This window comes from Aphelocoma coerulescens, chromosome 11, assembly GCF_041296385.1.
Source record: "Aphelocoma coerulescens isolate FSJ_1873_10779 chromosome 11, UR_Acoe_1.0, whole genome shotgun sequence".
Lineage (NCBI taxonomy): Eukaryota > Metazoa > Chordata > Aves > Passeriformes > Corvidae > Aphelocoma > Aphelocoma coerulescens.
Genome location: NC_091025.1, coordinates 1,618,057 through 1,645,217, shown reverse-complemented (window position 1 = coordinate 1,645,217; position 27,161 = coordinate 1,618,057). Strand labels below are relative to the sequence as shown.

At 65.8% G+C, this 27,161-nt stretch overlaps 2 protein-coding genes across 5 annotated transcripts; one reads left to right on the top strand and one right to left on the bottom strand.

Annotated features, from left to right (window-relative positions):
* The first annotated feature begins 18 nt into the window (after positions 1–18).
* CTU2 (cytosolic thiouridylase subunit 2) lies at positions 19–3,965 on the top strand. The gene is made up of 15 exons (XM_069026550.1): positions 19–337; positions 646–720; positions 1,155–1,233; positions 1,310–1,369; positions 1,455–1,515; positions 1,840–1,949; positions 2,037–2,311; positions 2,387–2,522; positions 2,601–2,732; positions 2,831–2,922; positions 3,000–3,091; positions 3,172–3,223; positions 3,322–3,388; positions 3,464–3,522; positions 3,601–3,965. The coding sequence occupies exons 1-15, from the start codon at positions 258–260 to the stop codon at positions 3,647–3,649; spliced, it is 1,419 nt and encodes a 472-aa protein (XP_068882651.1). The 5' UTR covers positions 19–257; the 3' UTR covers positions 3,650–3,965.
* On the bottom strand, positions 3,889–27,161 carry PIEZO1 (piezo type mechanosensitive ion channel component 1 (Er blood group)). Of its 4 annotated transcripts, XM_069026547.1 has the most exons (51): positions 27,015–27,161; positions 20,821–20,916; positions 19,730–19,852; positions 19,387–19,429; positions 19,149–19,299; positions 18,209–18,347; positions 17,385–17,598; positions 17,072–17,237; positions 16,765–16,857; positions 16,620–16,692; positions 16,453–16,544; positions 16,118–16,378; positions 15,924–16,035; positions 15,636–15,814; positions 15,414–15,562; positions 15,044–15,223; positions 14,881–14,969; positions 14,247–14,404; positions 13,994–14,170; positions 13,768–13,893; positions 13,488–13,688; positions 13,203–13,407; positions 12,999–13,103; positions 12,308–12,461; positions 11,439–11,682; positions 11,253–11,349; positions 10,997–11,165; positions 10,832–10,921; positions 10,626–10,714; positions 10,359–10,430; positions 9,852–9,949; positions 9,673–9,769; positions 9,335–9,409; positions 9,070–9,242; positions 8,880–8,998; positions 8,655–8,795; positions 8,311–8,569; positions 8,046–8,234; positions 7,566–7,845; positions 7,330–7,438; positions 7,100–7,247; positions 6,796–7,010; positions 6,517–6,675; positions 6,293–6,440; positions 6,004–6,192; positions 5,830–5,922; positions 5,556–5,728; positions 5,356–5,478; positions 5,192–5,271; positions 4,743–4,938; positions 3,889–4,656 (listed from the first exon to the last, which is right to left on the bottom strand). In XM_069026547.1, exons 1-51 carry the CDS (start codon positions 27,076–27,078, stop codon positions 4,407–4,409), a joined length of 7,425 nt encoding a protein of 2,474 aa, XP_068882648.1. In that variant the 5' UTR covers positions 27,079–27,161; the 3' UTR covers positions 3,889–4,406. The 4 variants fall into 4 exon arrangements, with proteins under 4 accessions (XP_068882648.1, XP_068882647.1, XP_068882646.1 ...); XM_069026546.1 differs by having other exon boundaries at positions 16,453–16,692; XM_069026545.1 differs by having other exon boundaries at positions 8,655–8,998; positions 16,453–16,692.

The following is a 27,161-nucleotide window of genomic DNA, read 5'->3' as shown; positions in this document are numbered from 1 at the left end:
ATCACTGCGCGACGGGAGCGCACCGGGACACAGCGGGACCCGCCGGGACGCCCGAGAGGAGCCGAATTCGAGCCGAGCGGAGCCGAACAGGGCCGAGCGTAGCCGAGGGGAGCGCACCGGGACACAGCGGGACCCGCCGGGACACCCGAGAGGAGCCGAGGTCGGGGCGAGCGGAGCCGAACAGGGCCGAGCGTAGCCGAGGGGAGCCGAACGAGGCCGAGCGGGGCCCGAGCCGAGCGGGACGCAGCGGGGCCGCCATGTGCGATGCGGCGGGCGACGGTGGCGGGTGCGGGGCGGACACGGAACCGCCGCGGCGCCGCCGCGCACCGGGAGACAGGTGGGAGTCCGGACGGCCTCAGAATGGACACCCGGGGCCGCTCCCGGTACCCCCCGGTATTCCCCCGGGCATCCCCCCCGTGCTGCCTCCGGTACATCCCCAATGCGCCCGCCAGCACCCCCCGGTACCGCCCGGTCTCCCCCCGGTGCTGTTCCCGGTGTCCCTCCAGTATTCCCCCGTGTCACCTCCGATCCCGGTGTCCCCCGATATCTCTCGCTGCTTCCCCCGGTAACATCGCGGGTATCCCTGGTGCTGCCCGGGGACAGGGACCGTCCCGGTGTTCCCGGTGACCGGCCGTGTCCCCGCAGCCACCCCCGAACGTGCATGAAGTGCGGACAGGGCACGGCCGCCCTCATCATCCGCGTCGGGGACCCCTTCTGCCGGTGAGGGACCGGGCAGGGATGCTGGGATGAGGACATTGGGGCTTGGGGACATCAGAAATTGGGGTCTTTGAGTCTCCAGAACATGGGGGCTTGGGAGCTTTGGGTCTTGGGGACATCAGGGATCGGGGACGTTTGGTCTGGGGGTCGTTGAGTGTCTGGGACATTGGGATGTTGAGGCTGGGGACATTGGATCTGTGGGACTTCAAGGTTTGGGGACGTTGGGTGTCTGGGGCAGCAGGGCTGAGGAACGTCAAAGCTTGGGGACACTGGGTCTCGAGGACATAGGGGAGGGGGGACAGTAATGTCAGGGGATCATTGGATCTCTGGGACATTGGTCTTGGGGACATCAAGAGGACTTTGGGACCTGGGGATGTGGGGTCTGGGGGCTGGAACAGGCCGTGGCCCAGGGGTCCACATGTCCCCGTGTCCCCCAGCGGCTGCTTCCGTGAGTACTTCGTGCACAAGTTCCGAGCCATGCTGGGCAAGAACCGCGTCATCTTCCCGGGAGAGAAGGTACCGGGAGGAGGGACCTGGACAGGGGACCTGGGGGTGGCACCAGGGCCGGTGACCGTCCCCGCTGTCCCCACAGGTGCTGCTGGCAGTGTCAGGGGGCCCTGCCTCCAGTGCCATGGTCCGGCAGGTGCAGGAGGTGAGATTCGGGGCTTGGGGGGATTCGGGAGGTGCACGGCTCAGCCACCCCTCTCACCCCACACCTCACCCCACTCCTCTGCCAGGGGCTCAGCCGGGAGGCGGCCAAGAGGCTCCGCTTCGTCCCCGGCCTCGTCTATGTTGAGGGTGAGGGAACCCCGCTGCTGCTTCGTGTCCAACTGCCCATTCCCAGTCCATTCCCTGCTCCGTGTCCAACTGCCCATTCCCAGTCCATTCCCTGCCCCACTGCCTGTTCCCTGTCCTGCTGCCAGTTCCCAGCTGCATTGCCTGTTCCCTGCCCCATTCCCTGCCCCATTACCCACTCCCAGCACAGTGTCCCCTGCACTGTGCCAGGGCCAGGGTGCTGCCACCCAGCCCAGCAAGGCCATGGCACCCCGTGCTGTCCCCCTGGCCCCAGGAATGGGGCTGGGAATGTGACAGTAGCCCTGGCACTGCCCCCCTGCCTTCCAGAGGGAGCCGTGTGCAGGCAGAGCCCGGAGCAGCGGGAGCAGACCCTGGCCCAGATGGAGACCCTGCTGCAGGCCACTGGCTTCCCCTACCACGTGATCCACCTGGAGGAGGTATTGGGGTGACATGGGGACAGGTGCTGAGGTAGGGGGACTCACCTGGACACCCCAACTCCCCCTGTATTCATCTCTGCCCCGCAGGCACTGGAGCTGCCCCCGTCCATCTTACAGCCGGGGCCGGAGCACTCCGGCCCGTCCAGCCCTTCCTACAAGGAGGCTGTGGACAGCTTCATCCAGCAGCAGCGGCAGGACGGGGACAGTGGCACTTCTTTGCCTGGCCACAGCACTCAGGACACACCAGCAGGATCCCCGTCCACCCCCCGCCTGCCGGACGCTGCCCAGACCCAGGAGCTGCTCCGCAGCTTCGAGGCCGCGGGGACGGCGACGGCGCGGGAGGAGCTGCTGCAGATGCTGCGGTGAGGGACTGACCCTGCCTGGGGCCAGCGCCAGGCGGGGGTGGTGGCTCTGATCCACTGTCACCTCGTCCCCAGGACCCACCTGATCATGCAGCTGGCCCGGGACAGGGGCTACGCCAAGGTGATGATGGGCGAGAGCCTCACGCGCGTGGCCATCAAGCTCCTCACCAACCTGTCCCTGGGGCGCGGCGCCTTCCTCGCCGTCGACACGGTGAGCTTAAGGGTGACACGATGCCGTGGGGGTGTGGCTTGGTGGTGGCACAGTCCCCTGGCAGCCCTGCACCCACAGGGCTTCACGGACCAGCGCCACGGCGATGTGATGGTGGTGAGACCCATGCGGGACTACACGGCCAAGGAGATCGCCTTCTACAACCGCTTCTTCAGCGTCCCCACCGTCAGCGTGCCACCCCTCTTCACCAAGGTAGGGGGAATCCCATGGTGGGGAGCCAAGCTCTGCATCCCCATGGTGGGGACAGGACTGCCCAGCCCAGCTCTGCCCTCCCCTGTTGGTTCCCACAGCGCCGGGAGAAGCCCAGCATCCACCAGCTGGTCGAGCGCTTCCTGCTGGGGCTGCAGGAGGAGTTCCCCTCCACCATCAGCACTGTGTACCGGTATGGGGGGGTCCCTGTGGGGGTACTGGGGCTGGGGGGGGATTGGGGTGCACCCACACCCCCCGTTGTGGCTGCAGGACGGGGGAGAAGCTGAGCCCGGAGCCAGCCAAGGCCAGCAGTGAGTCCCAGCGCTGCCTCCTCTGCCTCTGTGGCCTGGACACCGATGGGGGTGAGTGGGGGGACAGTGAGGGGCTCGGGGGATTTGGGGAGCAGCCGTGCACCCCTCAGTGACCCCCCTGGCTCTTGCAGAGGAGGAGTTGGCTCTGGAGCCCACGCTGATCTTGGAGAAACCGGGAGAAGGGTGAGCATGTGGGCAGGGGGGACTCCAGCATTCCACACCCACTCCCAGGCCACCACAGCAGCACCACTGAGCTTCCCTGTCCTTGTCCCTGTCCCCAGGGCTGAGAGCAAAGCTGCCTACATCCCCCTGCTGTGCTACAGCTGCCGCCTCACCTTCAAGGAGCTGGTGAGGTTTTGGGGTACAGGGGGGTGGTTCTCGGGGGGATTGGGGGTCCCCAGGCTCATGGCCCCACTCTTGCAGGGTCCCCTTGCCACACTGCCAGCCTACGTGCGCGCCGAGGGCCAGCGCAGGATCCGCAGGTACCGGGGGTGGGGGTCCCCTCCCGCCCTGGCTCAGCCTCCCAGGCCGTGTCCATCCATAGCATCCATCCCTTGCAGAGCTGAGATGGAGCAGAACCAGGAGAACCAAGAGTCCGGCAAAAGCTGAAGGGGTTGGGGACAGCAGGGGACACACCCCCATCCCGCTGTGGCACTGCTGGGGCAGGTGCCACCCCTCAGGGGTAGCGCAGAGGTTGGTGAGGACTCGGGCCACCCAGGCAGCTGCTTTTATACCCCATTTCTGTCACAGGCAGGGGCGGGGACAGCCCCCACCCCCCGTTTACTGGGGGGCTGGGGTGCAGGTCCCTGGTCCCCCCCCACTCCCTGCCTCAGCTGCCTGCTAGCCCAGGAGGCCTCAAGTTTGTTTTATTCGATATCTGTATAAATAAACCATTTGAATTAATAAAAAAAAAAACAAACCCAAAGTCACAAGTGTCTAAAGTCCAACTGGGGCTGCCAGGCCCCCCCAAACGTGGGGGGCCACAACCCAGGACCCCCATCCTGGAGCTGGGGGGGGGAGCTATTGCTTTTGAGTTCAACCTGGTTCTGGAGCAGGGCTGGGGCCGGCAGGGAGGGGGCACGGGCTGGCTCCTGACCCCCCCATCCCCACCTGGCAGCCAGAGGTGCCCAGTGGGTGGGGGGGGCCACCTCCTGTCCCCCTCCCCGGGAAGGCACAACGTGGTCTGTGCAGGTCGGACGGCTTCAAAGCAACAGAAGAGAAACATCCAGAAAAACATCCTCCAAGGGAGCGCCCAGAACCCCAGACCCCACTGCCTCCTGGGCCGGGATGCGGCCCCAGCCGGGGGGGGCTGCTTAAGGCATTGGCGGTGATGTCCCTGTCTGGGGGGGGCTGGAACCCCTTCCCCTTATTCCTTCTCCCGTGTCCACTTGATCATGGTCTCGGGCGAGCGGTAGAGGAAGATGAGCTTGGCGTAGAGCTCCTCCTCCAGCTCCAGCTCGCCCGTCTCCCGCACCAGGAAGATGTCGTGGCACAGCTTCAGGATGCGATCCACGCAGGGCAGCTCCTCGAACATGATGGAGTGGGAGATCTCGCTGAAGAAGCCCCGCACGAACTTGCCGATCACCAGCACGATGGACACGTAGAGCCCCATGATCCTGCAAGGGAGGGGCACATCCTGCATTCCTGGATCCCACCCTGAATTCCCTCCGGATCCACCCCCACCCTGGCACCCTCCACGCACCCGTAGCCAGCCAGGAAGCCCAGGCTGGGAGGGCTGACTTTGTCGTTGAAGATGATCAGGGGGAGGATGTTGCCGTCGCGGGGTGGGGCGTCCTTCAGCCTCAGCACCCACCACTCCACAAAGTTGTCATCCTGGCCCGAGCCCCTGCGCTCCCGTTTCAGCTGCACCTCCACGTCCAGGTAGCTGTCCTTGTCATCTGGAGAGGGTGACAGCATCAGGGCACAGCACGGTGGCTGCTGTGCTCTCAAGGATGATTTTTTTTGGGGGGGAGTGGCACAGTGGGACTCACATCCTCACTGTCTGCAGGGGGGTGGCACCATCAGGCTACTGGTGTGCTCCCAGCACTGATTTTTTAGGGAGGGGCACACAGGGACTCATGTCATCCCTGTCTCCAGAGAGGTGGCACCCAGTGCTGATTTTCTGGGGTGGGGGGACACGTTGGGACCTACTTGGCAGCAGCTGCTTGACGGGTTCGGCTTCGAGGCCGCTGGGCGCCCGGATGTATTTGGGGAAGAGTTTGGGCAATTCCCTGCAAGAAAGGGGGGCGAGGGGGGGGGGTTACACCATCCCACTGAGCACAGGGCTCCAGTCCCTCTCCCCAGGGGACACTCACACAGGGTCATCCCTGGTGCCACCCAGCAGCTGGGCCAGCTCCAGGCGCTGGGGCGCTCCGGGCTCCAGGTCTCTGGTGAGTTTGCCGTAGGCGTTCTCCACCGTGCCCCCCTTGCTCAGGTCCCTGCGGGCAGGAGAGGCTCAGTGTGGGCAGGGGGGGCGCAGGCAAGGCTGGCCCCTCCCTGGCCGTGCCGGAGGTACCTCTGGAAGGTCCAGGTGAAGTGCAGGGTGATGTCAGAGGAGCTGTTCTGCAGCTCCTGCTGCATCTGCTCGCGGCTCGGGGGGCTGATGCTCCACAAAGAGCCCGAGCTGCCCTCGACGCGGGCGGTCACGATGTCCTCCTCGCCGTAGAGGGTGATGAACTGCATGGCCAGCTGCCACCGGGGGGGACAGGGCTCAGCCCCCACCCTGGGAGCTCTGCCAGCCCCTGCCCAGGGCAGCCAGCAGGGATTTTTTGGGGTGGGGGGGGATTTACCGGCTCCCTCTCAAACTCTTTGGTGAGGTCTTCGTAGTCCTGGGAGGTGAAGGGCTGGATGGATTGTTGCTGGGAGCTCGTAGTGAACAGGGGCTGGGGGACAGGGGGACATCAGCCAGGCAGGCCACGCTGGTGTCCCAGCTGGACACCCCAACACCCACCCCACATCCTCACCTCGTACCCCCCCAGCTTGAGGGTGACGGTGACATCGATGGGGTGGTTGACAATGCCCACCACGGAGCGCACCAGGGACATGAAGAGCAGCGGGAACCAGATGATGCCCACGAGGAAGAGGATGATGAGGCCGCCCATGCCATACTTCACCACCTTCTTCTTCTTCTGCCCCTTGGGCTGGGGGTATTTCTGGGGTGGGGGGAGACAGCACACAGTGTAGGGTGGGCTCAGGGGGACCCCAAGAAACAAGGGGCTTAGTGGGGGACCCTTCCTGGCACAGGGGCTGTACCTTCTCTGTCTCTCGGCTGCACTTGATGATGAAGATGTTAGCGTAGATGTCCTCCACACACATCCAGTTGGAGAGGGACAGCGTCGTGTCCGTCCACACCCAGTCCATGACGGCCCGCAGCTCTACCAGGAAGGGCACGAGGCGGAACCTGGGGGGACACGGGGACAGGGCACTGGTACGGCACCCTCGGGGTGCCCAGGGGTCCCTGCAACCCCGTGCCATACCCCTGGAAGAGGAAGAGGTTGAGGTGGTTGTATTTCTTGGTGAGGAAGTTGCCCAGGATGCGGGTGGGGTAGCCACAGCGGATCTGGTAGGCCGACAGTCCAAAGTAGATGCACTTCACGAAGTACCACAGCTGGGCCACCGAGTTGAGGCTGAACAACCTGAGGGAGGGACATGTCACCCCCTCAGCCACCAGGCTGGGCCACCACGTGGGCCCAGGGACACCAAGGTGCCACGCAAGGACCACGCAGTGCCATGGCAGGGAATTCTTTGGGATGTACCTTTGGGTGACGGCCGGCAGGATGAAGAACATCCAGATGTGGATGCCAAAGACCAGGATGACCTGGAAGATGAGCTTGCCCAGCACAGTCTTGCGGAGGTAGAGCGCGCGGTCGATGACCATGGTGGTGAACTGGAAGAGCACCATGACCAGGAAAGCCTGCGGCACTTGGTTTTCCGACAGCGAGGAGGTGATGTCGGCGGCCGCCGTGTATCTCTGGGGTGCAGCAGAGGTCAGCACGTGGCCTAGCCTCGCCCCTGTGGCAGGGGCAGGACAGCCAGGGCCCTGTGGGACTCCCTGCTCACCCCAAAGGCCCAGAAGCCGAAGATGATGATGATGAAGTCGACCACGTCGGCCATGAACATGTAAGCGTAGACGTCGGTGGCCGCGTGGTTCTGCGTGTTCAGGATGTCCTGGAAGAACTTGCGCACTGGCCGGTACACGTTCTGTGCCCTGTGGGGACAGGGGACACAGGGACAGGTGACTGGGACTGCACCCCACAGCCCCCACCCCAACCAGCACCGCCACGACTCACATGGTGAGGAAGAAGCCCTTGACCCGCAAGCCAAACGCCTTCAGCTTCCTCTGAGCGTGGCTCTCTTCTGCTGCTTCCTCCACCTCTTCTTTCTTCTCCTTCTCAACCCCTTGAAGTGAGGCACAGCGTGGGTGACAGCCCAAGTCCTGCAAGGCCACACCCTGCCCGACCCCAGCACGCTGGGGGTGCCAGCCTTGCTCCTCACCAGGGTGTGAGGGCTGGGAAGTGGTGCTCACCTTCCCCTGGAACCATCTCTGGTGTCTTTCTCCCCTGACTTCTCCTGAAGCGGAGCCGTGTGGTCTCGGTCCCCTCTCTCTGCTCCACGGACTTGCCCTCTGGCTCCAACTCCAGCTCCGGCTCTGTGGCTGCTCCCAGTGCTTCCGGCTGGGCCGGAGCCTCTGGCCAATCCTCAACCAGCACCAACGGCGGGGACACAGCTGCCTCCTCCTTCTCCTCCCCTTCACTGCTGTCCGCCCGCTTCTCCTCCGTCTTCTCATGGTCCCACAGCCCATAGGACTGCGGAGGGACACGGTCACAGGTCCTGCTGCCCCCCAGCCCCACACACCTCACTCCCCATCCCGCAGCATCAACTCCCTCCCAACCAGCACTGGTGGGAAACCACGGCAGAGCCACCCAGCACCCACTGGGCTCTCCCCAGAGCCCCCCAGGAGCAGCTGCAGCTCCCCCCAAACACCCACCCACGGCCCAGGGCTCACCAGCAGCAGGGAGCGATGGAAGAAGAGGGCCAGGAGCTGCAGGAGGTCGTACTTGTTGTAGCGGCCAGTCTTCTCCAAGCCCAGGATGCGTGGTGGGAAGAAGGGCTTGCCCTCGTTGCGCAGCAGGGTGATGTAGCCATTCCAGGGGAAGAACCCAAACTGGAAGAGGTACTTCACCACCACCATCACCTGTGGGGACGCTGGGTCAGCGGGTGGTAGCGGGGGCTGGGTGGCATCGTCCCTTCACCGGCCACCCCCTGCCCACCTCAGTGAAGATGATGGCGGTCATCCAGAAGCGCTTGGTGGGCCGGGGGATGGAAAGCATGGCCCAGAGGAAGACGAGGATGGGCAGGAAGAGGGAGAGGATGGAGGCAGTGACCATGTGGTTGAGGATGATGATGAAGTAGCAGAGCAGCTCGGAGTGGGCGGTCACACAGCGGTACCCGGCCAGCAGCAGCTTCAGGAACCGGTTGTGGGATTGGTAGAACCGCTCCGACTCCTCCAGCTCGGAGACGTACGTCCTCCTGTGGGATGCAGGGCCGGGGTGAGCCCCCTGCCACTCCCCATCCCCGTCCCGCTGTCCCCACGTCCCGCTGTCCCCACGCCCACCTGCTCATGAGGAGCTCACTGGCAGTCCGCCTGCGCTGCTGGGGCACGGCCAGGAACCCCTGGGCATCAGCCACGTCCTCCTGGGAGCCCAGGTTTGTCACCAGCTCCTGGCTGTCGGCAGGGGCGGCTCTTGGGCACCCGCTGGGGATGACACAGGGACAGGGGTGAGCCCCGTGCCCGCCCGCTGCGCCTGTGGCACTGCCAACGGGGTATCTATGCACCTGCCTGGAAGCGCCGCTTTGGGAATCTGCAGCCAAGGCGCCGGGCAGGCTCGGCTCCTGCGGGAACTCCTCCGGCGGCAGCACGTAGAGCTCATCTGGGAACTCGTGGTTTATCTCCTCTCCCTGCAGCAGGCAGGGTGTCAGTGCCTCCGTGGGGTGCCACCCCCCCTGCCCCAGTGCCCCCCCGGGCTCACCCTGGCCAGCCGCTGTGCCAGGACGCATCTCTCGAGGAGCAGGATGCGGGACATGTCCGTGTGCTCCCGGGTGCAGGCATCCAGCCACTGGGTCAGCCCGTCCACCAGGGCCTGGCACAGCAGCCACAGGAACCTCAGCGTGTTCAGCGCCCGCTGCAAGACGTTGCTCCGCTCTGCCGGGGCAAAAAGAGGGGTGGGGGGTCACTCGGTGCCCACTCAGACCCCCCCAGCATCCCCCCGAGCTGCACTCCTGCTGCCCGCCTACCAGAACTTTCTGTGTTCTCTTCCTCCTGGCCTTCAGCCCCCTCGGGAGTCTCCAGCTCTCTCCCTGCGCCATCCCCTGCAAGGGTCAGACCCCAGGGAAGGGTGAACATCATTTCTGGGGCTCTCCCATGCACCACCCCATCTCCTGTCCCCCCACATCCACCTTAAAAACCAGCGTGGGCACCAAAGAAGCTGCACAGCTCGTGCCCAACCCCATTGTAGCTACCAGAGAGTCCCCACACACACTGGGAGCGCCCTGCCAGGGCACACAGTGGGCACCAGGCAGGGCTGTGTCCCCTCCTGACCCCCCCCAGCCCTATTTTGGGGTGTCACACCCACCTGCAGCACTCTCGGGGCTGGGTGGCTCTGGCTGCTCGGGCTGCTCCTGCTGCCGCAGCACTGTCCTGGTGTTGGTCACCCAGGCCTGGTAGGCAAGCTGGAGGGGGACAGCAGCCATCAGCACCCTGGGGACACTGCCAGCCCCCACAGCTGCTCTGCAGTCCCCCAGCCCTGCTCACCTGGAAGGCGCTCAGCCTCTCCGGCCGTGGCTCCTCCTGCACCTCCTCCTCCTCCTCGCTGTCCGACTCGAAGAGGAAGTATTCCCCGGAATGCAGCACTGCCGGGGTGGGGGCACAGGGCGTCACGGCACAGCCAGGGCCATGGCAGGGGTGTCACACCCCAGGCTGGCCTCGCTGCCATCTCCCAGGGCTCCGCCTGGCACCGAGGACACCCACGGGGACATCAAAGCCAACGACTCAACTGCCACGTCCCCAAAGGGGGGGTCCCTCCGGCGCCAGCGTTCGGAGGCAACCGATGTCGGTGACCCCAACCCCAGCCTGGCACCCCCAGTCCAACACCCCGTTAGTGCTAGGGAGCAGAGGAGCCGTGGTTAGTGCCCTGCGGCCGAGCCTGGGGACAGGGGACATGCAGGGTGTCACCTACAGCTCCCGTGGGTGTTAGCGGTCCCGGCGGGGGGACCTCTCCGAGGGGCTGTGCCCCGTTACGGCCCCGTGCCAGGGCTGTACCTGCGGCGTGGTCTAACCATGGCCGCCACCACCGCTCCCTCAGCCGGGACGGGTCCGCAGGGCCGCCGGGCGCTGTGGGACGGCAGACAGGGCTGAGGACGGCCACACCCGGGGCACCCACCCCGGCTGGGGGGGACTCGGGGCGGGGAGGGGTCACCTCACTGCTCCAAGGGGCTCCACCAGGATGGGCGTCGGCGATGGGTCACAGGCACACCCGTGTGCCCGGAGAGGGGGTGGGGACACAGGAGGGACCCCCCCGGCTCTCACCTGCTCTGGCCCCGTCCTGCCCCGGGCCGGCGCTGCGGGGCAGCCGCTCCTGGTGGTACTTCTGCTGCTTGGTGCGGATCCGCTCCATCCTGCGGGCAGAGGATGCTGCAGAGCCCGCTCCCCCAGAGCCCCAGGGGCACCCCATACACGGGAGTGCCCCAAGGTGCATGGAGAAGGGTCCCAGTGCCCCCCCAAAACCCACTCACTGCCGCTTCAGCTGGTCCAGCGACTTCCTCTCGGCTCGCCGGTGCGAGCGCAGGCTCTTCATGATGCTGGCCTTGAACAGAGCCACACCCCTGGGGGACAGGGATAATGGAGGGTCAGGGGGGCCCCCCGGCACCCATGGGGACCCTCCAGGACCCTAATCGCACCTGGAAGGCTGCAGGGCAGAGGCTTGGAGGTCCCACATGACATGCAAGTAGTAGGAGCTGAGGAAGATGCGGCGCTGGAGCAGGAGGAAGAAGAAGCAGATGCTGTCCCAGATGATGCCGGCCTCCTCCACGGGCAGTGTGCAGTCATGGTCCTTGGCCATCGCCTTGGCTGGCAGGCAGAGGTGCAGGTGGGTCAGGCAGCAGCCCAAACCTGCACCCCCAAGCCCCCCAGATCGCCCCCAGACCAGCAACTCACAGTCGTAGTAGCCCTTGACGGTGCAGACGAGGCTGAAGAGCTGGATCACCCAGCAGAAGTTGTTCTGCATCTGCTGCACGAAGACGCAGGACAGGAGCTGCGGGCAGAGAGGGCACACACGGCTCTGTCACCAGCCCAGGGGATGCCCAGGGCGACCTGAGCAGAAGCACGTGGATCACAACGCACCGACAGCATGTTTTTGGAGATGATGACGGTGATGTTGTAAAGGATGAGGCAGTCCCAGAGCACGAGGCGGGCGCGGGCCGGCTTGCGCAGCGTGGCGGTGCCCGAGAGCAGCAGGTAGAAGCAGGCCAGCAGGTAGCCCAGGCCAAAGAGGCTGATGCGGTTGGCGCCGGTGATGAAAACCACCACGAGGACGAACCAGAAGAGGTGGCGGAACACCACCACCTTCGCCATGTCCAGGTAGGACCTGCGGATGGGCTGCTCAGAGCAGGGGCCTGGTGCCCTCCCAGCACAGTCCCCGTCCCCCCACCAGCCCTGTCGTGGGGAACAAAGGGCTGCGTCCAGTCTATGGGGTCCCAACGCCTCTGAGGGTCCAGCACCACCACCAGGGGTGTCCTGGACCACCTCATCTCCTTCCAGAAGAGCCTGGGAGTGTTCCTGCTCCAGCCATCGGGGGGTCCTGTCCAATGGGACCCCTGGCCCAAAGGAGTCCCAACCCCATTGTAGAGGATCCCAGCCCAGCAAGTCCCACTGCCTGAAGGTCCCATCTTATCCATACCTCAAGGGGTCCCATCCCAGGATTTGCCATCTAAGGATGGGATCTCATCTTGTCCCCACCCCACAGGGTCCCGTCCCTGGCGGGGGGGGGAACCATCTTATCCATACCCCAAAGTTTGGGATCCCGAGGTTGGAATTCCAAGGGTGGGATTCCATCCCGTCCATACCCCAAGGAGTCTCATCCCAGCTGGGTCCCATCCTGTCCATACCCCCAGGGATCCCATCCCAGGTGACCGCCCCATTCCCTGCCCACACGGGATGCCATTCCTGTGGCCCCAGCCCACGGGTCAGGGTGCTGTGCCGGGGGCACCCACTTGCAGTAGATGAAGTTCCGGGTGGGGTTGTGGTGGTCCCGCTCCCGGTCGAGCCGGTCGGAGTTGTCCCCGGCCTCCTGCAGCCACGGCTCGGAGCGCTCGGCCTCGAACACGCGCCACTGCTGGGCGGCGCAGAGCAGCAGCACGAAGTCGTCTGCGGGAACACGGCTCAGCCCGGGCCACGGGGCTCCCCTCGACGCTGGTACCCCCCCCAAACCCTTCCCCAAGGATGCCAGGATGGGGAGCTCATTCATTCCCTCCAGGCAGGTGTGGCGTTCCCAGCCCGACCTCCTCCTCTTTAACCAAGCCCCTCCTTGGGTGCGGGTCTCTCCAGGCCCCTTCTTTTTCCAAAAGAAGGTGGGAAACAATCAAGCTCCCCCAAAAAGAGGTGGGGTTTGCCATGACTCCTCCCCCAAATGGCTGTGTGTGATTTAGGCTCCACTTCCAATGGGGTGGGACTCCTAAAGCTCCACCACCCCTCCTGCCTGTTTTTCCCCCTGCTGGAGGCAGGATGGGACCCCAATGATGGGGACAGGGGCTGGAGTAGGGTGACAGGGCACCCCTCGGACAGGGGGCTACTGGGGGCTGGGGCACTCTCGGAGCAGGGGGATCCCAGGAACTGAAGTAGGGGGGAACTGGAGTGGGGCTGGAGTAGGGGCACAGGGCACCACGTGGGCAGGGGGCTACTCACTGATGAGGTTGGTGGATTTGGGAGCCTCAAAGAAGTCAGGCAGGTAGAGCCACTTGACGAGCGCCGAGTTGAGGGGAATGGTGTGGCTCCAACGCCATGGATAGTCTGGAGGGCAGGGGGGCACAATCAGTGCCACCCCCCTCCTCCAGCCCCTTCCCAGGGCAGGCCAATGGTGCCCCCCAGGAAGGCCCCCATGCCCCTTACCCAGGCAGAGGGCGGGCGGCATCCCCACGCACAGCAGGTACTGGTAGAGGAGGATGATGACGAGGAAGAGGCAGAATTTGGGCCAGAGGCGGGCGATGGCCGCGCGCCGCCGCCGCGTCAGCATCACCACGAGCCAGCAGCCGTGCAGGATCACCACGAAGTTCATCCGCTGCCCGATCACGTTCACCATCATCAGGAAGCAGATCTGGGGGTGCAGGGGGGTGCAGGGCTCAGCACCGGGGTGCTGCGAGCTCTGGGACCCCCCCACAGCGTCCGTGCTCCCACCTCCAAGCCGAACTTGTAGTAGAAGTAGTTGATGAAGTATTTGGCGCAGCTGACGAGGCCGAGGTCGAGGTGCTGGCGGGAGATGTCCTCGAAGATGGTCTCGGTGACGGGGGCCACCAGCTGGTGCTGCTTGCGGTGGTACTGCTGGCGCCGGTACACCACGGCCTCGAACACCAGCAGCAGCAGCACCTGCAGGTGGTTCTGGGGGAACAGGGGGTGCTCAGGACCAAGCCAAGCCAAGAATCCCCCCAGGTGGTCCCCACAATGTCCCCGTGCCCACCTGGATGTACCCCAGGTTGGGGAAGCCCTTCCGGATGCCGAACCAGTTGGCAGGGTCCACGGGGCCGCGGTACAGCGTGGAGTTGCCCAGCTCCTCTGGGGTCAGGTTGGTGTTGTTGGGTAGGGGCTGCAAAGGGGAGCACCAGCGGATGGGTCAGTGCCCCTCGGCCCCCCAGAGCCCCTCTCCAGCCAGGGAGCCCCCCCAGAACCGGCCCTGCCAGGCACACCTGGGTGCAGTTGCTGGAGTACTGGCGGGGGTCCACGATCTCGAGCTGGTAGAGCATCTTGCAGACGATGATGATGCAGGTCCAGACAGTGGAGAGGCACGAGGCCATGCGGCGGAAGCGGCAGTAGGGCATGGCCAAGGCCCACAGCAGCACCAGCAAGAAGTTCATCAGCGACACCTGGACGGACACAGGCCCTGTCAGCACCTCGGGGGGGCCCGGCTGAGCCCCCCAACCCCGCAGCCCCCCAGGGTACCTCCTCCAGGGCCACCCAGACGGTGTAGACAGCCACCATCTTGAGGACGTGCAGCTCCAGCAGGCGCCTCACGAAGACCTCCCCGCGCGTCACCGTGTCCGAGAAGGTCCGGCCCAGCACGATCAGGCGCTCCAGCACCAGCCCCCATTTGTTGGAGTCTGTGGGACACGGACCCTCATGGACACCCCCGCAGCCTCCCTGGCTCTGAGGACACCCCAACCCATTCCCACAACCTCCCGCACCTGGAGAACAACCCAACCCATCCCTGCAACCTCCAGCCTCTTCCTGGCTCAGAGGGCATCGCGGTCCTTCCCTGTATTCTTCCAGACTTCGAGGAGACCCCAATAAATCCTTGCACCACCCTGGATAACAGGACACCCCAATCCACCCCCATGCCCTCCCAGCCCCTTCCTGGCTCAGAGGACATCCCAATCCATATCTCCATACCCTCCCAGACTCGAAGGACATCCCAATCCATACCCTGGAAGTCTTCCAGGCTTGGAGGGTGCCCCAATCCATCTCCATGCCCTCCCACACTTGGATATCAACCCAAATCCATCCCCCTACCCCTGCTAGGTCCCTCCTGGCTCAGAGGACACCCCATCCCAGCCCGTCCCCCATCCCAGCCCTGTACCCAGGGACTCGGTGTCGGAGTCTCCGGCCCGGGCGCTCTCGGCAGCGGCCGCATCCCGCAGCAGGCGGCTCCCGTGCAGCTCCTCGGACCTGTGGGAAGGAGGGCTCAGAGCGGGGACGGGGGGCTCGGGGTGCAGGGGGGCTCACCCAGCACTGGGTGCTACCTGGGGATGCGGCAGGGGGCCACAGAAGGGGCACGGACGTGCTCCAGGTCGGTGATGAGCATGAAGGGCTGGTGGAAGTAGTGGAGCTGGAGGATGCAGGCCAGGAGGAAGAAACCCGGGATGAGGATGCTGGAGAAGAGCTTGGAGACGCTGAACTGCTCCAGGCCCAGGTCGCTCAGCCTGGATGGGGACACGAGGGTCAGCACGGGGCCCCATCCATCCCACCCCAAACGGGCACCGAGCCCCCACGCTGGGGTTCAACCCCACCCTGCTCCGTGCCTCAGTTTCCCCATGTGCAACCCATCCCTTGGCCGTGCCCTGGTGCCACCACAGGGCTGGTGCCACCCCACAGTGGGTCGGGGACACTCACTGGTTATCAGTGAGGCCCGTTAGGTTCCTCCAGTACATGGGGAAGTCCTCAAACTGGTAGGTGTAGTTGGCGATGAGCACCAGCATGGTGTAGGCCACCACCAGCCACCAGAAGCCCTTGAGCACCTTGCGCCACAGGCTGTAGTACACCTGTGGAGACATGGACATCAGCAGGGCCACCCTGGGGATGGCACGGGTCCCCAGGGGTCCCCAGCCCCCCTACCTGGAACAGGATGAGGCAGAGGAGGAAGAGGAGCATGTAGACGATCTTGTAGACGACGAGGCGGCCAGTGAAGGTCACCACGATGAACATCCCAGCGCAGACACAGATCCAGAACTTGGCAAAGAAATTCCTCACCACCTGCCCCAGGTTCTTCAGCACATCCCGCATCTGGCTGGTGTCTGTGGGGCACAGAGGGGCTGCAGGAGCCGGGCAGGGGGCACCAGGATCCCCCCCCAGCTGTGGCCACGCTCAGCCTGGCGCAGCGTGGGTGACACCAGGAGCCCTCACCTGTATCCGTGACGGACACCTCCAGGAGCGGCATGGCCGGGGCCCTCCTCGTTAGCACCTTCTCCTTAACGAACTGCCGCAGCAGCATCCAGAAGGTGAGGGTGAGCAGGAGCTGTGGGGACAGGCGGTGAGTGGGGCCAGCCAGGGCTGGGACACAGGGCTGGGACACAGGGCTGGGACAGCACCACACTCACCTTCGCCCCCAGGGCCAGGCAGGGGTACCTGGGATGCACCAGCCCCAGCGGCTGCAGCCTCATGAAGCTGATGCGGGTGGGCAGCTCGGGGGACAGGTCCATGGCCCAGACGTACTGCAGGCTGCACAGGGTGATGGCGTAGAGCACCAGGAAGGGCGAGCAGAGCATGGCGAAGTGCCGGCGGCTCCGCACCATCCAGATCAGGCACGACCACAGCAGCAGCACGAAGGTCAGCCAGCTGTGGTAGGTGATGCTCCACACCTGTGGGCAGCGAGGATGAGGGCTCGGCCCAGGAGGAGCCCCCTCCCCATGTCTGTCCCCTCCCAACTCTTTACCATCATGGCGATGAGGGCGGACACGTAGCTCTGCTTCATGAGGACGTGGCCCAGCGTGCGCAGGGGCAGCCACTCCACCCGACGGCTCCTGCCTGGCATGGGGAGGGGGCGTGTGAGGCACCCCGGGCTGCGGGCAGGGTTTGGGGTGGGGCTGGGCTCAGGCTTACGTGGGCTCAGGACGTGCACGGTGCAGTTCTCAGTGCTGCCGCTCGGCTTCTCAGTGTTGGGGGACAGCATGGGCTGGGGGCAGAGAGGGCTCAGAGCCCACCCTGGCAACCCCATCCCATTCCCTGCACAGCCCCCCAAACCTACCTTGGTGTCCTCGACCACACGGTCAGTGTCCTTGGGCCAACTCTCCAGCTCCACCAGGTCCCTTGAGCACGGCTGTGCCGGTGCCACGGTTCTCTGCGAGGGGCAGGAGCCAGCTCAGGGCACCCACTGCCACCATTAGGGAGCAGGCTCGTGCCCCAGGCCCCTGCCAAGGCACCCCACACTGCGGGCACCCCGCTGCCCCCCGCGTCCCCCTGCGCCAGGGCCGGGGCAGTCGCGGCCACGTGCGCCAGGCACGACGGTCACCGTTGTCACCATCAGTGTCCGGCTCAGCCCTGCAGCCCCTCACCTTGGCACCCATCCAGTGCAGCTTCACCAGGGTGGCCACGGTGTAGTAGAGCAGGAGCAGGATGCCGGGGTTGGCGTAGACGGGCCAGGGGTAGCTGGTGTTGAGTTCCAGGGTGTTGGGCTGGGAGCAGTTGTGGTACAGGATGATGTCCTTGAAGCCGAACACCCTGTGGGGACAGAGGAGGTGACATTAACCCCACAGCCAGGACCACGAGCCGACACTGGAGGGATGCTCTGGCTGCCCTCCCCGGGGTGGGATGGGGCAGCTCAACATCACGGGGACCCTGGGCACAGCTCCCTCCCCACGGACCCACCGTGCCCAGATGGTGGGGGGTGGGAAGACCCCCTGGACGAAGGGGGTCTGGTAGGCATAGAGGCACAGGAGGTGGGCGGCGCTGTAGATGCTGACGAGGATGCAGAGGACGTTGAAGGCCTGGCAGCTGGCGGGGAGGTGACAGGCCCACCACGTGCACAGCCCCACGAAGAGCAGGAAGTAGACGCTGGAGGAGGCGGAGGGCAGGGTGATCCCTGGGGAGCAGCGCCCCGCAGGCGGTCAGTGCACGGCCCGGCAGCCCCTGGACTGAGCAGCATCCCACTGGACTGAGAGCACCCCGCTGGACCCAGCATCCCTCCTCAGAGCAAGCGTCCCTTCCCCTTGGACCGCGTTTTCCACCTTGGACCAAGCATCTCCTGCCTCTTGGACTCTAAATCCGTCCTCCTCAGACCAAGCATCGCTCCTGCTTGGAATGAGCATCCTCCCTCCTTGGACTGAGCATCCCCTCCCTCCCAAGAGCAAGCATCTCTTCCTCCCTGGATCAAGCATCTGTCCCTCGGAGCGAGCAGCTCTCCCCCTGGATTGAGATTTCTCCCTTGGATTGCATTCTCCCCATTAACACCAAGCATCCCCTCTCCCTGGACTGTTTTCCCCTCTGGACCAAGCATCCCTCCCTCCATGCACTGAGCTTTTCCCCTTGGATGTTCCATCCTCCCCCCATGGACCAAGCATCCCTCTCCTCAGATCGAGCACCACAACCCCCATGGATTGAGAGTCCCCACTTTGGACCAAGCTCTTCCCCCAGACCAAGCATCCCCCCAGCAGCACGCCCTCCAAGCCCCCCCCCGCTCACCCCGTGCCCACCTGCCAAGGCCAGCAGCAGGATGGCCAGGCCCTTCCCAGCCTCCCAGAGCAGCCAGTGAGCCTTGTCCCAGAGCCGGCTGCTCAGCGGCGTGTCCCTGCTGGCCGCACGCCGGTGCCGCCCCACATCCTTCTCTTCCCTCTGTCAGGGAAAACCAGGCTGGTGTGAGCTCCATGACCCGATCCTGGGCAGCTCCTGGCCGTGCCTCAGTTTCCCCACTCTGGGGAGGGCAGGGGTGGCCGGCCAGGCGGGCCCAGTGCCCGGCACCTGGCCGTGTTTATCTCATCAGCTGCCTGGAAAGCGCCTCCGAAGGGCGGCTGTTTTTCTTGGCACCGGGATGCGGGTTCCCAGCACGGAGCTTTTTTCCAGGCTGCCTCCCCGGGCTCACGGCAAAGGCATCCGCGCCAGCCGCTGCTCCGGTTACAGCCCGGCACGGCCGCAGCCAGGCACGGCAGCCTGGGCAGTGGGGAGCCCCGAAGCGGGGCTGGGGGTGCCACCAGGGCTGTGTCTGCCTGGTGACCCCTCTGCCACGAGCACGGTGTCCTCATGACCTGCTGGCACTGCCAGGCGGGGCTGGCATGGCACAGCACGGCACAGCACCCAGCCCTGCAGCAGCGAGCTCGAGCTGGGGGCCGACACCCCATAACTGCCCACCCCACTGTCCCGGCTGTTTGCCGGGGTCCCTGCAGCGATGCTGGAGCAAACACAGGAACTCCTCCATGGCCATGTCACTCCAGGCTGTGGAGACAATGACCGAGCCCTCCACCCTGGCCAAAACTGCCCCAAACTGGGTCCCCAACTACTGGGGATGTCCCCATGCCAAGCCCCCACGTCCCAGGCTGTGCCCAGGGAAGAGACAGGGACCAGCCACGGACAGGCTGGCGCGGACGCGGTGGGATGGGGATGGTGGGATGTCCCCACGGCACCGGGGGTGGCTCTCACCTGCTCAGAGGACTCCAGGCACTCCGGGTTCCGTCTGTAGGTGGCAGGGCCGAGGCGGCGGCACAGGCACAAGGACACGGACGAGACCAGCAGGATGCCAACGTCGGGCGCCACGAGCCGCACCGAGTTGGGAATGTCACTCAAGTCCAGCCTGGGGGGTGAGCGGGGCAGGGGAGGGCTCAGGGGTGACCTCCCAGCCACTGCCAGCCCCCAGCATCACACGCCAGGGTGCTCTTACCTGGTGACCCCAATGTGCCGAGCAAGGACCTCCCAGGAGCTGCCTGTGGAGAGAAGGGGGGCACTGAGCGGGGCAGACCCCGCGTGGGCAGGCTCTGAGCACCCCCCACCACGGGGAGAACATTCCCACCCGTGGGATTGCAGGATGGGCTCTGTGCCCAGTGCAGTGGGCACCCAGCAGACACCCTGGCATGGCATGTGGTGGGACCCTGCAGAGCCTCAGCACCATCCCAGTGCCAGCAGGATGGGTCCCACACGTCCCCAGCTTGAGAGTGCAGCCCCAGGGCAGCACAGGGAGTAGAGCTGTGGGTGGGTGAGGGTGGGCATGGGCACCCCCTACTCACAGCTGGGCCCCAGCAGCTGGTCCAGCACGGGCAGCGTGTGCAGGCATATCTGGAAAACCAAGTGTGCGAGGAGGAAGAGGATGCTGGTCCCCAGCAGGGCTTTGAGGATGCGGCTGGTGGGACCTGCGAGACACGGGCAACCTGTCACCCACCACCCAAGGACACCAGCAACCCCAGCAGGGACCCTGCACCCTCGGGAAGAGCTGGGAAGGGTGCACTGTGCCCAGAGATTCCAAGGCTCTGCCGCTGGGACAGGATCCCACCAGGGCTTTGCCCACCTCACTGTGCGCCCAGCACAGCCCAAGGGCACCCTCCCTCCCTGTGTCCCTGCAGCACCCAGCTGGCACTTCCCTGGCCCTGCAGGTCAGGGAGCACACCGGGATGCAGTCGGCATCCCCCTCCCTGCTGGATCGTCCCATGGGAGGGCTCCAGGGGTCACCCCCACCCCAAACCCCATCAGCCCTTCCACCAGCTGCAGCCGTGCCCCCATCCCACTCGACTCTCCGGGCCCTGTGCCCATTTTCCTGGCCAGGGGGTGGGGTGGGCAGCGAGCCCACCACAGCTGCGAGCCGGCCTGGGGGCGGCCCCGGGCCAGCAGCTTTCCCTCCATTTGTTTTTTCCTGTAAATCCACACGAACGCTCTCGGCAGCGCGGGGATCCGGGGCCGTGTGAGCCCATGAAATATTCAGAGGGTAAAGCTTTCAGCTGTGGCCGTGCCAGGAGCTGGGGGAAGGGTCAGAGCCGGGCACAGGGGGGCTACGGGCACCCCGTGCCCACCTGCCCCAGTGTGGGTGACCCCCTGGGGCCACCGCGATGCCCCGGGCAGGGCGGAGGGGCTGCTCGTGGTGTGCCCACACAGCCCAGCCCTGAGCCCTGAAGTTGGTGGTTAATAAGGCTCCAAAGTGGCCATCCGGGAGCAGGAGGGCTATTAATAGCCCTGCTGGGCTATAATTAACAGAGAGGCTCCACACAGAGCCATGCTGCCCAGCCGGGGTGAAACCACAGCCAAGGTGCCCGTGGGAGGGGGGTGGCAGCCCCCCTGCTGCCCACCCCACCTGTCCCAGCCCTGCACCCCCAGGTGAGCCCCTTACCTGCAGTGAAGTGTGGGGAGGGCCCCGGGAAGCAGGGCAGGAGCAGCAGGAAGAGCAGGTACACCAGGGAGAGCACGTTGTAGCGGAAAAGGCAGGCTGGGGACAAAGGGACGGGGTCAGTGAGAGGGATGTGGCACGGGGGGGGCTCACAGCTGCACTCCCCCACCATGGGCATCCCCAAAAGAGAGGCAGCTCGAAATGCCAGGTGGGACTGGGGTCCTGGGGTGATGCCAGGTAGGATGAGGGGGTCAAGCCCCCCAGAAATGCCATCAGAAAGACGGACACAGGCAGGAGCACCTCAGGCTGTGCCACTCCTGGTGACCCACATGGGTGACACGGAGAAGAGGGGACACACCCGAGGTCCCAGACACGTGGGATGACAGGGGAAGAAGAGCCATGAGAAAAATCTGCCACGTTTCCACATCATTCCCACAAAACCACACTGAGGATTGCAGGGACCCCCACCTGCCAGGCTGCGACCCCCACCCGTGACCTCCCCGGGGGTGGCACAGCACCTGTCCCCAGCCCTGCTCTGGGTGTGCCACCAGCTCAGCACCTTCCCCCTCACTTATTTTTAGACCTAAATTACAGCTTGTTTGGAGGCACGAAACCGTCAGAGGAGCGGGGCCGAGGCAGCAGCCTGCAGAGCTGCCACCACCGGGGACAGGGATGGGGACAAGGACAGCACGGCGGGGATGTGGCAGGGCAGCTGCCGCCCCAGCTGGGGACGCAGCGTTCCTGTCACCGCTTTCACAGTGACAGACACCGGCACATGCACGGCAGGAGGAGCTGGGAGCACCCCCAGGGCAGCCCCAAGGCCACGGGGATGGGCAGCAGCACCGAGACACCCCCGGAGCAGTGCCCTGCTGGACATGGGGAGCTGAGCTTTGTCACTGTGCCCTGCCCCAGGCAGTGCCAGGACATCCCCCCCCATCCCCTCTGCTGCAGCCCAGGGGGAGACATCCCACCAGCATGGGGGGATCCCTCTGGCACAGCCCAGGAACGGGGCAGCCACAGGGAACCGGTGCTGGGGAGCCCGGCTCTGCACGGCCGGGGCAGGGAGCTGCTCCCCTCGGCACCCCACGCGGGAAGGGGGTGGGACAGGGGGGTCAGAGGGCAGCCCTGACCCCGTGGGGCTGGGGGGGCGAGGGGGGCCCAGCCGGGCGCCAGGGACGTGCTCAGCACCGCGGCCCGGCACGGCCCTTCCTGTGTTTACGAGGTTTCAGTGGGACAACACATCCTGGAGAGAGGGACAGCGCGGCCGGGGAGGACACGGCACAACCCCCGGGGACAGCGGGGCACCCTCGCAGGGCACAGGGGCGGTGGAGGGAGCGCCCAGGAACGCCCCGGGACATGTCCCACAGCCCCACACCGGGGCTAAGCCCAGCTCCAGCCCCGCAGCGGGGTCCCCACGTGTCGCCAAGCCTGCGAAGCACAGCCCGGCCCCGAGCAGGGGTGGGGGGCACAGGGAGCCCGCGGTGGGGGCAGCAGGACCGTCACCAGCGGCCACCTCCCCGCGGTGACCCCGGGCCGCGTCACCTCCCGCACGCCGCTGCTGCCGAGGGTTCCTGGCTGTTTGGGCAAACCATGATCTCATGGAGCAAATATTCCCCGTCCGTCCCCGCCAGCGCCGAGAGGAGCCTTCCCGGCACGGGGGCGAGACGCTGCTCCAGCTTCCGTGGGAGCCAGGCAGGCCCCCCTTGGCATTCACCCACCCCACTGCCCACCCTGGGGTGAAGCAGCCCCACCGCGAGCCCTCAGCCCGGCCATGGCCACGGTGCTGCTGGCACCGAGGGCACGCGGTGGCATGGCTGGAGTTCCAATGAGAACGGGGATTGTGGGGAGACCCACAGGCACGGCTGGCACTGGGGGGGCACCCACATGCTGACCCCGTTGCTTGGTGCCACCAGCACCCCCGGGACCCTCTGGTTGGCGGCTCACCCTGCACCCCTCAGGCATCACCAGGAAAGCTCCCAGAGGTGCTCGATGGCTTCAGCCAGGACAGAAAAGGAGGGAAAGAAGGTGGTGACAGCCTGGTTCGGGAGCACCCTCGGAGCCTGGCTGGGAACCCACCCGGCTGCAGCCGGGCGTGCCGTGCCAGGGTGTGTGGGTGCTCCGTCCTGCAGACGGAGGGAACCGGTTCCCTGCAGTGCTGACAGCAGAAAAGTGCAGGCACAGGGAGAAAAACCAGTTTGGCATGTGGAGAGAGCAAACCCACCCACCGAGCGGCCGGCTGGGTGTGTGGGTGGGTGGGTGCAGCGCCGTGGCACCCACGGCCCCCTCCCCACGCAAGCAGTGCCCTTACCCACGACATCCCAGGGTGTCTCTCTCTGAGCACTCACCTTGTCCCCTAAGTCAGGTATCCTGGATTGGCACCCTAAATTCCTGCTTGCCCCGCCCTGTGACCCTGGGAGCAGCCAGAGCAGCTCCCACGCTGCCAGGAGTTCACCGCCACCGCAGCCGGCACCGGCGGCACGGGAAATATTAACGACGTTAACGAGCTGGGAGGAGGAAAATTGCAGCTCTGGGGAGCTGGGCGGGATGTGTGGGGTTCCTCCATGCCAGCCTTAATTGAATTTCACCATGGGAGGGGATTGGGGTCACTGGGCACCACTGGTGAAGTGGAGGCAGCCAGGAGGAGTCGCCATCAGGATCTGTCCCGGTGCACTGGGCCGGGAAGAGTGGCTGCAGGACAGGGTTGGGGTCTGGCACAGCCCCCCCCCCCCCACAAACCAGGCACCATTCCACACCCAGCCAGCTGCCAGGACGGATCCATTCCCAACTGCGTGGGGAAAGGGGGCTCCCCAGACCCCCCGGAGCTGGGGGAGTCCCACACACCAGCCCTGCACCATCAGCGCATCCACACCGCTCCTGGCGCCGGTGCAGCCGCTGCTCTGCGGGGACTGCGGCCGCTCAGGATTAATTAGCAGAGCTCTTTAATTCCCTGCCCTGCTCACTCACACGGCCCTTACCTGCTGCCAGAGCCAGGCAGCGCTGCCAAGCTGCCTCCCACTTCACCAGCCCCAGCTCCAACCCCCAGGACCCTGACGGGGTCCCCAAGGTGTCACTTTGCTCCCAGGACTCTGCACCCACTGGCTGCAAACCAGAGGCAGGGTGATAAACACAGAGGCCCCATTCCAAAATCCCATCAGTGTGGCTCCCTATCTCAAAATCCCATCAGTTCCAAAGCAAAAAGTCCTTGGGCAAGCAGAGCTGGCCACCGGCACATTCCCAGCCCCAGCTCCTCTTTCCAGGAAAGAACAGCCCCACCGGTTCACCCACCATATCCTGTTTTTGTGGAAAGTTAATCCTGATCCCACCAGTTCCCTGCTCTTGGGAATGCCGCAGGAGATGCCCCAGGAGGGCTCTGGGCTGGGTGCCAGCGGGTGCCACAGCTGCCAGCCTGGGAAATCCCAGCATCAGGCAGGAGTTCGTGCCATGGGGCCGGGAATGCAGCAGCCCGAGGAACAAGTGTCAGGGGACACCCCTTTCCCTGGCACACACCAGGATGGCACAGCCCGTGCCACAGGGCTCCCAGAGCTGCAGGCTCAGCACTGGGACACATGAGGACGCACATTCCCAGATCCACCAATATCACCAATATTCCCAGTAGGGCGATGACCCATGGCTGCCATATGGCAGCACGAAGCAATGCCCAAACCCTGCTGTCCTCACCCAAAGGGGACCCCCTGCACCGCTGCGGAGCCCCCACGGTGTCCCCCACCTCGGTGGCACTGTGGGGACTCAGTCCTGGGGACATGGGCACCCAGGCCCTGCATTTCCATGCCATCCCATCCTCTCATCCCATCCCGTCCCCTCCCCCTGCTCCTGGGAGGAAGCAGCAGTTATTGCTCTTGGAGACAGCAGTGGCTTTGCTGCTTCTTTTTTTTTTTTTTTAATAGAGTTTTTTTTTCCTCCTCTATTTTATTTCCCTTGGTTTTATAAAAAGCACCTGACCACAGGAGGCAGCTGCTGCAGCCCACACTGGCAGCCGGCTGAGCTCCAGCCCTGCGGCACCCAGGCCCCCCAGGGACCCCCCAGCACCCTGGCCGGGCAGGAGGGGCTGTGTCCCCACATCAGGGGGTTTGGGGGGGCACCGCAGCCGCAGGGAGGGGGTGCCACCCTCACCCATCGCTCCTGCCCGAGCACCACGGGTCAGCGTGGCCACGACTGGCACTGGGGGTGCCCGGTCGGTCCCCCCTTGCATGGGATGTGCTGTGCCCCCCGCAGCGGCTCCAGCACCCCAGAACCCCAGCAGGAAGGACGAAGCCGCAGTGGGGATCCAGCCCCACGGCACGGCTGGGACCCACCCATGGGGTCTGTGCTGTGCCAGCCGTGGGAAGCCGGGGGGCTGTCGTGGGAAGCGGGGCCCGCCCCGAGCCACGCCGTGGGGCCCAGGGCCTGCAGCTCCACTCGCCCCGAGCTGGCCGGGAGCCGCGAGCAAACATCCTCCGGACGTTTGGGAAGAGCCAAATTGCCAGGGAAGGAAGGGCCGCAGGCGGGTCGTGCTCCGGGGCAATTCCTCCCACCCAGGTGCAGTGGGACGAGCCACAGCCCCCGTGCCTCAGTTTCCCCCGGGTGCTCCTGCGAGACCCCTGGGCACTGCTGAGTCACCCCCCCGTGGCCAATCAGCTGGAGAAGGACGGAGTCCCCGCCCAAGTGGGGCCCCAAATTTCAACAAGCCACCTAGTAGCTCACAGGGGAGGGGACAGCAAGGCCACCAGTGTCCCCAGCTGTGGGGGACCGGGGGTCCCCAGCATGGCCCGTGCCGGGACAGGGTGAAGAGCCAAGCGAGCCTGGGACGATTTGGGGCCAAATCAGCGTTATTTGGAGCACGAGGGCCCCACGGGACGCTGCTCCCGGAGGCCACGTGTCGCCCCGGGCACCCATGGGATGCACCCGGCAGCTCCCGCGGCCCGGCCCGGCCGCTGCGCCCCTGTCCGGGGAGCGCAGCCCCGGCTCCCAGCCCCGCTCGTGGGCTGGGTTATAATTAACCTCCTCACATCCTGCGCGATGCTCTGAGTCACTGCCCCAGCAAACCAAAGGAAAAGCAGCTTTTTCAAGAGTCACCGACTTCCTCTGCCAGCGAGGCTTTGCCCGGTGCCAGCGGCACAGCCAGCACCCCGAAACCCAACCCTGCTCCCCAAAACACAGCCGGGAACGGGGCTGCTCGGCCGGACGCGCCTCCCTCGGCCGGGCACATGTCCCTCTCTCTCCAGGTGACACGATCCCAAAAGTCACTCTAGGGCTACCCCGAAAGCCATGCCAGGGCTCCCAGCGCGGGTGGTGCGAGCCCGGTGTTGGTGGCGAACAGCCCCAGCCCGTGCCCGGCACAAGGAGCCCCTTGAACAATCCTGTTTATAGAGAGGTTTTTCCTTTGCGTCTACGCAAACGCAGCGTCCCCGAAGAGGCTGCGGAGCAATCGGGCTTCAAAGAACCGATTCTTGTCCTGCGCGTCCCGGGACACGGGGATTTTCCAGGCCGGTGGCCAGCCGGTTGCCTCGGTGGGTGGCACATCTGCCATCAAAAGCCGACAGTGCTGGGAATGGGCTGGTGGCAGCATGGGGACCGCAGAGCCACAGGAGCTGGGGTGGGCACTCTGCTTGCCGGGATCCACCCGGGCATGGGGACAGAAGGAGGTGCCAGCCGCCCCCGGGCATCGCCCACCCCGGCCCCCTCCTCACCCCCCACCTTGCAACCACAGCGGAGCGAGCGTGGTGACACGGCTGTGACCAAACTGGGTCACCTGCACCCCAAGCAGCCCCCGGGTGTCGGGGGACGGGAGGGGACACGCGCACACCCTCCCGCCCCGGAGAAAGCCGCAGCGCTACCCGCGAGTGGGCTCGGTCACGGGTGGAGAGGGGAGAACTCAGCGCGATCCCCGCGGGGGGACCGTCCCGGCACCGATCTCCCCCGGAGCCACCGGCGGCTCCTCCCGGCGGGGGGATCCCAGCCCGGTTCCCGGCTGCAGGGCTCCGCTCGCCCCGGGCTTCACGGCACTTCCCGCGCCCCTCGCTCCACGTGCTGGGGGAAGCCCCGCGCCCCGCAGCCACCGGCGAGCGGCAGCAGCCGCCGGGGCAACCCCGGGGGGGGGGGGGTCCCCGAGCCACCCTCTCCACGGGCGGGGGACCCACCCGGGTCACCTTTGGGGGATCTCCGCGCCGGCCGCCCCCGCGTGGGGACCCCGCACTCACCGGCGAGCAGGGCGAGCGGCAGCAGTAGCCAGTAGAGCCCCGCGCAGAGCCCCCGCCGGTTCATCGCGCCCGGCGGCCGCGGCGGGGAACGGGGAGGGGGGGGCCCGGCCCGAGCCGCTCCGAGCCGTTCCGCCCCGCCGGGGCTGG